Source organism: Symsagittifera roscoffensis, chromosome 9, assembly GCF_963678635.1.
Source record: "Symsagittifera roscoffensis chromosome 9, txSymRosc1.1, whole genome shotgun sequence".
Lineage (NCBI taxonomy): Eukaryota > Metazoa > Xenacoelomorpha > Acoela > Convolutidae > Symsagittifera > Symsagittifera roscoffensis.
In genome coordinates this window covers 2682370-2695788 of record NC_087070.1, presented here as the reverse complement: position 1 = coordinate 2695788, position 13419 = coordinate 2682370, and the positions used below count along the sequence as shown (strand labels likewise).

At 43.5% G+C, this 13419-nt stretch overlaps 2 protein-coding genes across 2 annotated transcripts in view; one reads left to right on the top strand and one right to left on the bottom strand.

Annotated features, from left to right (window-relative positions):
* LOC134854274 (cytosolic 5'-nucleotidase 3-like) overlaps positions 1–13419 on the bottom strand; it is a 317873-nt gene that overhangs the window by 51325 nt on the left and 253129 nt on the right. The gene's annotated exons all lie outside the window — the stretch shown is intronic.
* LOC134854434 (uncharacterized) lies at positions 9493–10166 on the top strand. The gene is made up of 2 exons (XM_063870680.1): positions 9493–9712; positions 9826–10166. Exons 1-2 carry the CDS (start codon positions 9493–9495, stop codon positions 10164–10166), a joined length of 561 nt encoding a protein of 186 aa, XP_063726750.1.

Here is a 13419-nt window from a genome sequence, read left to right as displayed (position 1 = left end):
TTGTTTAACATGTGGCGTGATATCATTACTTGTTAGATTTTCACGGATTGTGTTTAAGAATTCGGAAAATGTTGCAATTTCATGTCTAACAATTGTATGTCGAGATATTTGGACTGGTGAATCTCCTTGAGATTCTGTTTTTTCTAATATAGATAGATAGCTTTAAATAATTGAAAATACATCATTGGTGAATTTTGAATTTCTTCTTTGTGAGTTTTGATGTTGTATATTCTTTATGTTTTCCGTGAATACTTATGCAAATTCAAAATCTACTTCAGCTTGTGTTGGTTTTGTCATTGGTCTAATGTTTGATAATCCATTTGGGTTTATTTTGGAACAACCGAGGGTTTTTCTGTAGACTGTAAGGTTACCTGTGGTAATGTTGGATTTTTTGGTCTTGGAGTTGTAAAATTTGGATGAACAGTTGAGATACTTTGTTGTGCTGTAGTTGTTATTGTTTCAACTATTTCTTCATTTACAAAATGTGACGGGGTTTGGATATCTTGCTGTGTAAGAGTTCTAGTTCTAGTTTTCTTGTTGTATAAAGGTTGAATTTAAACTATTGTTTCCTGCTCTATCGGGAAAGAATGAATTTTAGTTTAAAAGTGTTGCGTCAACTGTGAGTGGATATATTTTAACTTAATCGTTTTGAACAGAAATTGTGCTAATTGCTTGACTTGATATATCAGTTGGTATATTCACAAATAATACATGAGACCATTCTGGGTCCCAAACCTTATCTGGTTGTTCTGCGAAGAAAGTTTCATCATTTCTATCTTGTGGTCTACAATATTTCCTTGCTTGTGAAATGACGTCAAAATTATGTGTAAAAAATCACTTATAAACCATGCTAAAAGTTTTTGTAAATCTTGTTTAACATGTGGCGTGATATCATTACTTGTTAGATTTTCACGGATTGTGTTTAAGAATTCGGAAAATGTTGCAATTTCATGTCTAACAATTGTATGTCGAGATATTTGGACTGGTGAATCTCCTTGAGATTCTGTTTTTTCTAATATAGATAGATAGCTTTAAATAATTGAAAATACATCATTGGTGAATTTTGAATTTCTTCTTTGTGAGTTTTGATGTTGTATATTCTTTATGTTTTCCGTGAATACTTATGCAAATTCAAAATCTACTTCAGCTTTTTGAATTAGATATCTACCATGAAATGTAATTGGTGAGCTGATTTTGGTGTAAATTCCATATTGTTGTGTAATGCTACAAATTCTTCTTAGATATGTGCCATTCTGCCAGATTGGCACAGCCTAACCTACCGGCACAACACAAAAATAGAATTAGAGGCCTGTGATTGAAAATTTTTGCAACGGAGGTTCAGAAATTTCGGAAATTTTTTATTTTCGAAAATTCGAATTGTGACGTCACGTTTCTGAGAAATGCAAAAACGGCCAATTTGAGCCAAAAAGTGACAAAAAATAGAACAAACAACCGAATTAGCGAGAGAAAGTGGGAAGAAAACGATAGAAAAACTGAAGCCTCCTATCATTCCCCCTAACAAAAGAAACCGTGTGAAAAAGGACTTTGCAGAAGTTGGAGAAAACAAAATTTTTCGATCAAAATTTTGATAATTTTCCGGATTTTGTCATTCTGTTTTGAGGAACGAGTTTTGAGTTTTAAGGGTTAGAGCAATAAAACTTTTTGCATTAGGACCGTGCTAGCATAAAATGCTCGATTGCCAGAGAGATTTTTGATTAACCCTCTGAATAGCTCCATGGATAGAGCTAACGACTTAAAGATTGGAAAAGGAAGGAATCGGAGGGTCCAAGTTTGATAGTTTTTGGCCAACATTTTGTTTTGAAAACATTTTTGGTCCGCTTTTTTGCATCATTTCAGTGCCGTACGGGGCTACTACGCTCGTTTCAATTTTTTTTACGCACTTTAAGTCGGAATTGAGGAAAAAGTCTTTCAGAACCTATAGAGGTGGTGAAAAAAGGCCAATTTGACGAACGCGTTTTTAGTGATTTCTCAAAGACTAGCTAACCGATCGGAATAATTTTGGTACCATATGTCAACGTTTTTTACCTTTTTCTTGGATTGCAACCGTTTGTGGGTTGATAATCTCAGGAAAGCAATTTTTTTAAGAATTTGTTGGTTCGGAGGGTCCAAATTTTAGGGAATTTCGGCAGAAAACTTTATAATATCACCTTTTTATCCTACTGGGAAGGTTGACCGAGTCAGCCAACTTACTGTTAAGTCAGTTAGACCGCAATCGGAGGCTTCAGAGCGGTAAAATAATCCGTTTTCTTGATTTTGGGTAACCCTCCGAAGCAGCCCTTCGGAGTCAGCTAAGCCCCTTAGCAACCCTCCTTAAAGGAAACTTTCCACGAAACCAACCCCCATCAGAGAGAAGCAACCCCCATCAGAGTTAAAGCAACCCCCATCAGAGATAATTTAGCTTGTTTTGACACTTTCTGAGACTAGGTGGAGGCCCTCCTAAGTGAGATTTGAAAAATTTGGAATTTTGAAGGAACCCTCCGGAGCTCATTAAGCCTCTTATTGACCCTCCTTATTGAGTTTAAGGGGACCATCCGAAGTCACTTGGGTGTCTAAGGTACCCTCCGAAACAACCGTCCGGAGTAAGCTAAGTGTGTTAACAACCCTGCGAAGAAATCGTCCGGAGTGACTTAAGCCCCTTAACAACCCTCCTTATTGAAAATTTAGGGGTACCTTACGGGGCAATTTGAGCAACTAAAATATCCATTTAGAGTCGGAATAAAAAATCAATTACCAGCGGGCATGCAGATTAGGATTATAGGAGCCCATTTGACCCGGAAATTCGTGATCAACATTGAATTCAAGATCGTGTTCACCAGAAGTACCCGAACAAATTATTATTTTAGATTGTTATTTTGATAGTGTGGTTGCCTTGAGCTACTTAATAGGAAAGCTCGGACAATCCGGGAACACATGGAAGAAGACCTTGATGAGTTTATTAGGCAAGGCACACTCACTTGAGAAGAAAAGCTGTTCCCCGCTCTCGTGCACTTGAAGCGTTCCGAGTGTGGAAGAGCTTTTTCATAGACTTTAGAAATTTCCGATTAGAGGTTGCCTTGAGCTACTTGGTAGGACAGCTCGGGCAATCGCAGGAAACCTAGAAGAAGACCTCAATGAGTGTACTACTAGGCAAGACACACTCACTTGAGAAAATAGTGTCCTGGACTTCGTTCGTTTGGAGAGTTCCAATCGAGGGAAGTCTTTTTCTCTAAGACTAATTTGATTTATCTATTCCTGAATCATCACTGGTCTTTCATAAAAAAAAGATTGCTTGACTTTAACAAAGCAGTGATTTGATACGAATGTGGCGGTAAAATTAATACTGAACGAAAGGTCGCTGTCACCTATAGGATATTCTTATCTGATTATCAATTGTGTTTTTATGTATTGGTTATATCTTGCGAAAATTTTTGCGATATTGTTATACTAGGTAACTGGGTAGAGTTAGCCTTATATTAACGTTAAAAACATCACTGTGTTTAACTTTAGCTGAGTCACCAATATCATTTTTGAAAATGAAGAAGTCGAGTAGGCAGCGTTAAGCAAATTACTTCAAACCTATTTGCGGTACGTGTGCATTGTCGTCAATTTGTACGAATATTACGATTTATTCCAAAACATGCAGCGTAGAGACTCGCTAGAATTGATGACTAAGATTCCCAGGCTGAGCACGGGAAGCCCGCGAAAGTTTAAGACAAGGCGTAGCCAATCTTCGTTTAGCAGCGTTTCCGACGTTTTCGCTGACGACGGAGCAACTAAAGGTCAAGCTGCTCTTTCAGTGAGCGGAACAAAACTGACAAGCGAGAAGAACCTCGATGGCAACCAAGGGGGAATTGTTGAGGCCGGACTGACGAGCGAGACGCTTACGTACCCCTTCGAGGAAGGGGAGCAAACGCTGATCCGACCCGACTACCATCATCACGCGGACCTGGAAGAGCCAGGCGAGGACTTTGAACAGTAGGAAGTTGAAAGAACGGATGAGGTCTCGGAGCGTTCCGGGGTCGAACCGCGAGAAAAAGTATTGTTCAGAGGAAAGTCCAAATCAGAGACCAAGAGTAACAAGTGGAGAATGGAACATTCATCTCTAGTCAAGCAGAGCAAGAATGCGATGATGTCAAGTATAAGCCCTAGGGAGGAACAAACGCGAGTTCTAAAGCCAAGAAAAGCTGGAAGACTTTGTATGATGAGCGTATGGCGTCACTCCAAACTGATGGTTTATCTTCCAGTTATGACCATCCGGAGCTAGCTCATTCGGATGTGGACTTCATGTCGAGCCCAAGGAATGATAAGAGCAAGAAAACATTGTCAAACCCGCCGAACAGGCCGATGTCTTATGGGATAACCGTAGGAGTATCCTCGACGTTCGACAGGTTAATGATGTCGATAGGCGTTCAGAAGAGCGGTGCGTCATCAAGTACCAGGCTACAACCTCAGTTGACCTCATGTTCTCTGGGTCTCACCCCGGTATCGGGGGCGGCTGGCGATATAAGTGAAATGTTTGCTGATATAATGACCGGCCTTGAAGAGATGCGACGAGACATGACTAAAAGAGTAGATCGAGTCGAAGAGAGAGCTCACCAGGGTCAAGAGAATTTGCGAGATGAGCTAACAGAGGTGAAGTCACAGGCGAGAGTCGATCAGGCCCAATTGATTCGGAACACCGATGAATGCCTAGCCGAGAGCTTGGCTCAAGCTACCAAGGAGTCAGAGGAAAGAAAATTTAGGATGACCAGAGAGATCGAGTGACTGCTGAAGGATTAGGACAATATCTTTACTCATACGATGACTGGCCTGGAAAAAAGGAGGGATGCCAAATCTGACCTGATGATGCGGAGGCTTGACGAGATCTTAAGCGGGGGTAATCGGGAGAAGCGTTCCGCCCCAAGGGAGCGCTCACGCAAGGCAAATGATGGAGACGGAGCACGCAGCTTTGCCGGGGCCCAGCAAAGTTCGAGAACAAATTACGAATCTAAGCATAGGGAGCGGCCCAGGGCAGCCTCATCGAGGCTAGGTTGGACAAACCCGGTCCCGTCGGAGGCGGAATACACCCCGGAGACACGATTGCCCACTGTGCCACCAGTCAGATCAGTGCCAGATCTGACTACAGTCTCGCAGGACACAACGATGTATGCTTCGATGTTTGAGACTCTGAATAGGTCTCTTGAAACATTCATCACCCAGCTCTCGAAGTCAACCGAGAGAGGAGAGAAGTCAAGTAGGACACTCAAAAAGCCGAAGTCATACAAGGGCGAGTCAGATGGCTGCTTCGATACTTGGATAGAGGTGATGAAGTTGCACTTTGAAGAAGAGAACCTCTCAAAGAAACAGGAATGCAACGTATTGACGAGCTACCTGGAGGGTACCGCCTCAAGTTGTGTAGTTGCGAAAAGGACCAATGAACGAGACAGCGCTCGTAAGATATTCGACATCTCGCTGAATCGTTTCAGCTCTGGTGTGCAAGGGCATCGGGCTATGGTGAAGTTCGAAAAAAGGCGTCAAAGAGATGACGAATCCATGGACAAGTTTTTGGACGACCTTGAATTATTCAGAAGGAGAAGCAATCCCCATGAGAAAATATCGGAGTGAAACTTGCCGATTGCCTCGAAGTTCATGGATGGAGTAAAGAGTGAGGAGCTCAAAACCATGCTAGCCACACACTTCACCCTGTCGCTTGACCAGGTACCCACGCCCGATAATTTGCGTATGAAGTCGCGTGAGTGAGGCAACTACAGCGGAACAAACACTGGCGCGAACTCCAGTTGGTACAGACCTCGTGAAGACATGGATAAGAGGAGGTCATGTGCGAATTTCGGCTCGATGGAGCACCATGTTTCCGCCTGTTCTACTTACAAGCAGAACCTGAAAGCGATAGGTTACTTTCATACCGACATGGACCACAAAGTGCTTCTTCTGCAATTTGAAGGTACACTTCAAGTCGGATTGCACTCAATTTTGGGATCAGTGGCGGACGCAAAACATCCCCGCCATGAAGAGGCGCTTTCGGGCGTCAAAGCCAGCCGAGCACGTCCGATGAACGAAGCTGAGTCTCGGAGAAAAGAGACGACACCGAGCTCACTTACGACTAAGAAAGTGTAGACCTTGCCTGATGAGGTGATAGCCTCGAGTCTGGAGGCAGAGTCGGCCGGCCCGCACAAGGTGGATTATGGCTTAGCGGCACGGACTGCATTAAAGAATGTCCAGCAGGAGATAGCCACGAAGGAAGTTGAGCAATAGGTAAGGTCGGTACTAGAAAGCACAGATCTTCAAAAAAATTGACTGGCGAAAACAACAAAAGGAGAGGACAAACAGGAACTCAGAAAACAGGGATTAAAGCTAAATGTTATATCGGGTAAAACCTTTGGCATGACGAAAGAAGGCACGAAATTGATGTCCATTATTTCAGTCGTAGGACACCAGGTGGTCAAGAACTTGAGTGAACCGTCCGAGATTACTTTGGTACACCTGGACATTTATGCGGACTACCTGAGGGAGAAGGATCCCAAGTTGGACTCAAGGGCAGTGCGAGCGCTGCTCACGATAGGAGGTCCAAGACTACTGAGAGTAGATGGACATTACATCGAAGTCCATGGCCCATATCCGATTCTGACGGCATTAACATCTACTCGAAGGCTCACATGACTGATGCGAGTGACCAAGTAGGCCGGATATACAATGGTAGAGAAGAGGTTAAGGCGTGACGAACCGCACATAACGCCATGCTTGAACAGGATGCAGTTCACATAGGTTGCGAAGCCGATCTTGCAGCACATGTGCTGGAAGAGCAGGGCAGACAACTTTCCGTAAAAGGACTGTTAGACACTAGAGCGGTGGTCAGCGTCATGCCTGTCAGCCCCTGGACTGACATGGGCTTCGACAGGTCGAATCCGATACCGACAGACATCAGACTGGCAGCTGCCAATCAGGGAGCAATCTATGTGACAGGACGGACCCCGATTATATCACTGCAGCTTGGAGGAAGACATCTTTGGATGAGCTTCCTGGTAGTGCGAAATTTGGACGAATCCGATCAATTCATCCTGGGGAGGGACTTCGTATTGCCTCTGAACACAGATTTTCAGAGTGTGGAGAACTTGAAAAAGTTTCATGTAACCATATGTCCATTGCACGCGAACCAGTAATGTATACTGAAGATAATAAATGAATTGAAATCTTCTAAGAAATTGTTTTCAATGAAGTCGGAGACAGATGATGGGTTGTCTAGCTGTTTGAATTTTCCCGAGAGACCAATTGAAACAGAGTTATTAGCAAATAAGCATGTCCTGCTCGAGATAGAACATCTGAAGGGTAAAATATTGGATAAGGAACTAGATTCACTCAGGGCAGTGCTAACTGGGTATGCACTCGTTTTTTCAAAGCATAAGGCCGGCATAGGTTGCTGCAATTTCGTAGAACACAAGATTGAGATAGAAGAGGGCTCGGTACATCATATGGAAGGGCAGAGGAGAATGAAACCACACAAGTCAGAAGCGTGCAGGAAAGAACTCGATATTAACTCTAAAGAACTTAATGGAGTACGACATGATCGAGCCGTCGAAGTCCTCGTGGGCTTGTGGTGTGGTCATGGCTAAAAAGAAAGGGGACAACTCAGGTTTTGTTTTGATTTCCGTAACATGAACGCAGTGACGATAAAGGACGCATACCAGATTCCCCGCATCGATGAGAGCCTCTCCAAGTTGGGGGACAAGAAGTTCTTCACGACGTTGGATTTGGGCTCTGCGTTCTGGCAAGTGCCCCTCAGAAAGCAAGATCGGGAGAAAACGGGTTTCGCATGTGAGCTGGAATTGTTCCAGTGGAAGAGGATACCGTTCGGATTGTGCAACGCGACGGCCACATTCAAGCGACTGATGGCCCAGGCACTCACGAACTTGACCAAGAAATACGGGAACCTCATCATGTGTTATGTCGATGATGTCGTGATCGCAACACCAACCATAGACGATCATATAGAGAGATTGGATGAGGTGTTTACGTGCATGAAACAAGCTGGTCTGAAGTGTAAACCCTACAAGTGCGAAATCCTCAGAGACTCCTTAAAGTATCTGGGCCGCCTTGTGGATATTCATGGAGTCAGACCGGATCCTGAAGCGGTCGAAGCAGTCTTGACCTGGAAGACACCGAAGACAGACACGCTTTTTGGCGATTGCTAACTATTATCGAGAGTTCATCAAAGGATACGCCGATAAGATGTACCCCACGCAGCAGTTGATGAGAAACAAGGGTAAAAAACTCACTTGGACTGATGAGGCTCAAGTTTAATTTGAAAACATTAAACGCAACTTTGCGAGGCACCGGTCCTCGGCATGCCAACAGAATAGGGGATGTTCGTGTTAGACACGGATGTATCAGTGGTTGCAATCTCGAGCATACTTCGCCAGGAGCAAGAGTGGAACGGGAGAACGGTTCTCCGTCCAATAGCTTATGGAAGTAAGGTCCTGAACGACACTGAAATGAAGTATGGTGCGCCAAAAGAAATGTTCGCGGAGATCACTTTCGTGCAAAAATACAGAGCCTACTTCGGGAGTGCTCCCTTCAAGTTGCGTGTGGATAATCGTGCTCTTGCCTGGCTGAAACCTATTTGATGGACCAAAGTTATATTGGTCGTTGGATCTACGACATGATCATAGAGCATCGAACCCGTGACAAGCACCAGAATGCCGATAGCTTCAGTCAGCAAAAAGACAGAATTCTATGAACGACTAGAGGAGAAGCATGCCAATCAGGAAACATCATAGACAGATTGGAACATAATGATGTGGAATCCATCGGCTCGAGTGATGACCCGAGGTCTCAGTCCTGGGAGAACGCATCGGAAACGACTTCCAATTCTGATGTCTCGGAGATTGCGATTCCTTCCTTGTTGGTGGAATGGAAACAGCGCGATTTGGACCGGGAAATGCATCAGGACCCGGACAGAGACAGATATAACTCCAATGAGGAGGGCACTGTTGTGAATGATGTCGCACATGAGCTTGAACTGAAAGCAGTGTCAAAACGACCAACCAGACTAATTCCACATGGTACGGTCGTCCGTACCAACTTGAAACCATCTGTGCAGGAAGCAACACCTTTGAGGAAGATATTGTGTGTCAAATTGATGGATTATGCCCATGCCCCGGAGATGATAAGCGGACAATTAAACGTGTTAAAGACGTATCTGAAAGCCAGATACCGGCTGTCAGATCTCCTAAGGGCTCAACGAAATGTTAAATTGACGAGCAATATGAAGAGATGGATCGAGAACGGAGCACCTGACAAAGGAAAGGAGATTTAAAGGAAGACAGCTTTAAGATCTTGAAGCAATTTCATCTGAAGGGAAAAGGTTTGTTGTACCTCATCAAAGACGGAATCGTAACCTGTAAACTCAAGGAAGAGGATAAGGTCCTTTACAAGTATAAGTCAATAGTGTTACCACATTTATACCAGACAAAATTGCTATTTCGTTCACAAGATCAGATGGGCCATCAAGGTGTGGACAAACTGTACAACAGGATACAGAAAAGGTTCGAGTGGCCTGGTTTGAAGAAGGCTTGTGAAAGGTGGATCTCTGTATGCTTGTCGTGTCAACAGGCGAAGGACCCAATGAAACTGCGGTTCCCCCTTCAGTCAATACAGTCGTCAGGATTCAATGAAATGGTGCAAATTGATCATCAGAAGATATGCATGACAGCCACGGGCTACAATCAAGTGATGGTAAAGATTGATCAATTCACGAAATAAGCAGGGGCAGCCCCTGCGTGACAGCATCAGCGGAAGAAACGTGCGATCACTTGATAGATGTGTGGGTAGCGAGACACGGTTGCACCATCACAATCCAATCAGACAATGGCAAAGCATTCTTGGGTGATCTCACGAAGGAGTTGATGAAGAGGTCGCAAGTGGGACAGGCCCACTCGACCACTTATCTCCCACAAACGAATGGCCTAGTTGAAAGGAAAAATCGCACGTTGGTATCCATGTTGAGAGCTTTTTGCTCACGCTACATGGATGACGGGGATAGACACTTGCCGCAAGTGATGGGCGCTTACAACAGCCCAGAACATTCCACCACGGGAATAAGTCCGCATATGATGCTAACTGGTCACGAAAAATCTCTTCTGTTAACGATCTTCTACCCGGAGTACAAATGAAAGAAAATAGCACCGCAGACATAAGTTTGTGATGTTATTAGAGGCAGCAGGACCTCAATGACTTATGCAGGAGGAACACGCAACAGGCGCAAATCAGACAAAAAAGGAGATTCGATAATAGGACTGCAGATGCAAAAACCTACTCGGTTGGCGATTATGTCTGGGTGTTCCAGGAGGTGGTTCCACCAAAATGAACCAAAAAAAACTGAACAAATGGCGTGGTTCATTCCAAATAACTGAAGTACACCAAGGAGGTCATTTTTATTGACTAAATACCGGACGAGCAGCTCATTACGAAAACATCAAACTGCACAATGCCTCATCAGAGGACTGGTGTATCCCAGCTGACATGCAAAAGGGAGACTATTTGATAGTGGATCCTGCCTGCGAGATGAATGAAAGAGGCACGCGTGACAAAAACGACGGGAGTGAGGTCGTAGATGAGTGTGATCTGCCACTAGATCTGGAGTTGACCAAGAGAGCGGAAGTTGACGACGAAACTCTTCCATATGCAGAAGAAGACTGGAACTGCCCAGAACAAACAGAAATTGACAAAGGGTTACAGCCTGACTCTCCCTTCACCATGGAAACACGCCAGAGTAAGAAAGAAAGGAACAAGAAAAAGTACAACCCGTATGGCGAGGATTTCGTCATAGACAGGATGGATTTAAGCAATATGATGGACTCGCTTGTGGGACTGGATGAAGTAGCGGTGCCACGAGAGATGGACTTAGTCAATGACCAATGACATGGTTCAGGATTGGATCGACTATCGCTCCGATCCAGAAGTAGAGTTCGAACCAGAGTTGGAGCAGACTCATGAGCAAGAATTAACGAACTTGCGAGTGCTCGAATGGCTCCATGATCCGCTGACAGAGCTTGAAGAGACAATCTTGACGAGTCAAGATGTCGATAAAGACAGCATCAAACACGTCAGCCATGACAATACAGAGTCCAACTGGGTCGCGCCAGATCGTCCTCTATACGTTCCGGGTTCCAACCTCGATCTGCTCGATTTTGGGCAATCGACGGGACGTCGATGGATACTTTTGTCCGGGGAGTGGGGGTAGGACTCACCCACACCAAAAATCTGATCAGTAAAAAACTAAAATTGGCATGAGAAAACGGAGAACTGGAAACGGAGGGCGAGAACGCTAAAAAACCACCTTTTGGACAAATTTTGAATCTTATTTTGACCTACCAAACCACTATTTAAACAATGTCGTCATAACGGACAGCGATTTCATACTCACGGAACGTACAAGCGCTATAGCGATAACGGCTGATTTGAGCTTCAAAACAGCACTAGCGGCCGACTTTAAAAGAGAGTGTAAGAATAACGAAGTTTTTATGGAAACAGAGGCCTGGTGTGGGAGGGATGATAGCGCTGCCCCCTGTTGCATCACAGATACCAGGAAAATATTTGTATTTCCTGGTTACTAAGGCCACTGATAAGCAACACGCGAATCCAGAGAGCTTGGTATTGGCCTTGACTCGACTTAGGGATTTTCTGGTTGAGAGAGGAGTGACCTCTCTCTCGTTACCAGTCTATGATCCCAATAGAGGAAAGCTACATCCGAGAGAATTATATGCCCTTGTGCACGTGATATTTTCGGAAACGGACATAAAATTTTACTTGCATAAAAAAAGCTATCTGAGCATATGCTAGGAGTTGCATTTGGCGTTTACTGGTTTTTATTAAGTTCACTTTATAGGCACTAGGATTAAGTTTTAGGTTAGCTACTAGGCATTATGTTTTTTTTGTAATAGTGTGGACATATGATGCTTATGTGTTATGTTATTGTTAGGGTATGTTTTTTGTGATGTTTATGTCATGAAAGCCTGGAACACTCCAGGTACGAAAGGTGACAACGCTCAATTGTGTTATCTTGAAAAGATCGCGGGTGGACGATCCACCTTGGGGCTAGTTTTTCGATCAAAAACGAAAGAGAATTTCAATGAATCGTTTTTAAAGATGTGAATGATGTTTTATCCTGGAAATGGAATGGCATGCAATGATGGTTTTAAGTGGTGACTTGCTTTTTAGATCTTGATTGATCCAGTTTTGTTTATTGACTTTGAAGAATCAAAAGAACACGACAACAAGACACATACGATAGAACGATGGGTGACACAAATGACTTAATGAAATTTGTCTCAGCGAGTCTAGGAGCGACCCTGGACGAGATATACCCGCGGTTGATTGACTGTAATTTTGCACAAGCGGACCCGGGACTAGCGATGTTTGTGGTCGCGCTCCTCAATGCGTTAGGACGAGAGGGTCGAGGGAATCGCCCCACTGAAGTAGTGTTGATGCTGGGCTTCGGTGAGTCCAGGACCGCCGAGAGAGGTCGAAACCGACTGATGAGATGGAGGCGAGGAGAAACGTCTGGCCACGACTTGGCTCATGAGTATAGAACCGGCTAGGTGAGATGCCCATACCTGTTCAACCAGTGCAGCCGCTCATCGGAGCGAAAAGACTATGTGGTAGGCAGGGCCCGTAACACTCAGCAGATTCTCCAACGGCTGCTTCTCCACTGAAGAGAGTTATCATACAATTTTCTGTATGAATGGAATTGCATGAAATTGTATGACAAGAAGTTTCTCATATATGGAAATTGTATGATAAGAAGTTTTGGTCAACCCGGGATAGTAATTATTATGATTATTTTTCGGACATTCGAAGAAAATGTCGGATTTTTTTTTGCTGGATGGATGTTTTTGTATCACGGATGATTTATATCATGTCTTAAGCTCAAAGTGAAAAATATATTTGACCTGAAATATTATAATTTTTCGTCTAACTATAGACTGCAAGTGTAGCCAGTTTGGAGCAATTAAAACGTGATAAGTTTAGTGCTATTAAAGCGTAAGCGGAAAAATAATCCCTTCTTAAAATGGTTCCAATTTTAATGAAAGCAATCTATTTCTTCAATTTAATTGAGATACAACCAGACAGGCTGATGCCTTTGTGGTACTCTCTCAGGTCGAAATATTTATTACTTCTAAATGGATTTGAAAACCGACAGGCTGATGTCTTTTTGTTATGCTCCCAAGACGAACTAGATTGCAACCGTACAATTTCAATAATTTTGTGCTTATAAGTTTCTGGTTTAAAAATAAATTTGATTCTTTGCAAAATAATTCATTTTTGATTTTACTTAGCATAAAGTGGATGTTTTTCAAGGATACGAGTTTTTTTTGTGTTCCTAAAATGTGTTTTCAATTGCATCAAATTTTAAAAAGATTCACT

Bases quoted from the DNA above. Each gene is read 5' to 3' on its own strand.
- LOC134854434 (XM_063870680.1), top strand. From the start codon at position 9,493: ATGGGCCATCAAGGTGTGGACAAACTGTACAACAGGATACAGAAAAGG. The intron at 9,713-9,825 runs GCTACAATCAAG...ATGTGTGGGTAG, and splicing joins GATATGCATGACAGCCACGG to CGAGACACGGTTGCACCATC.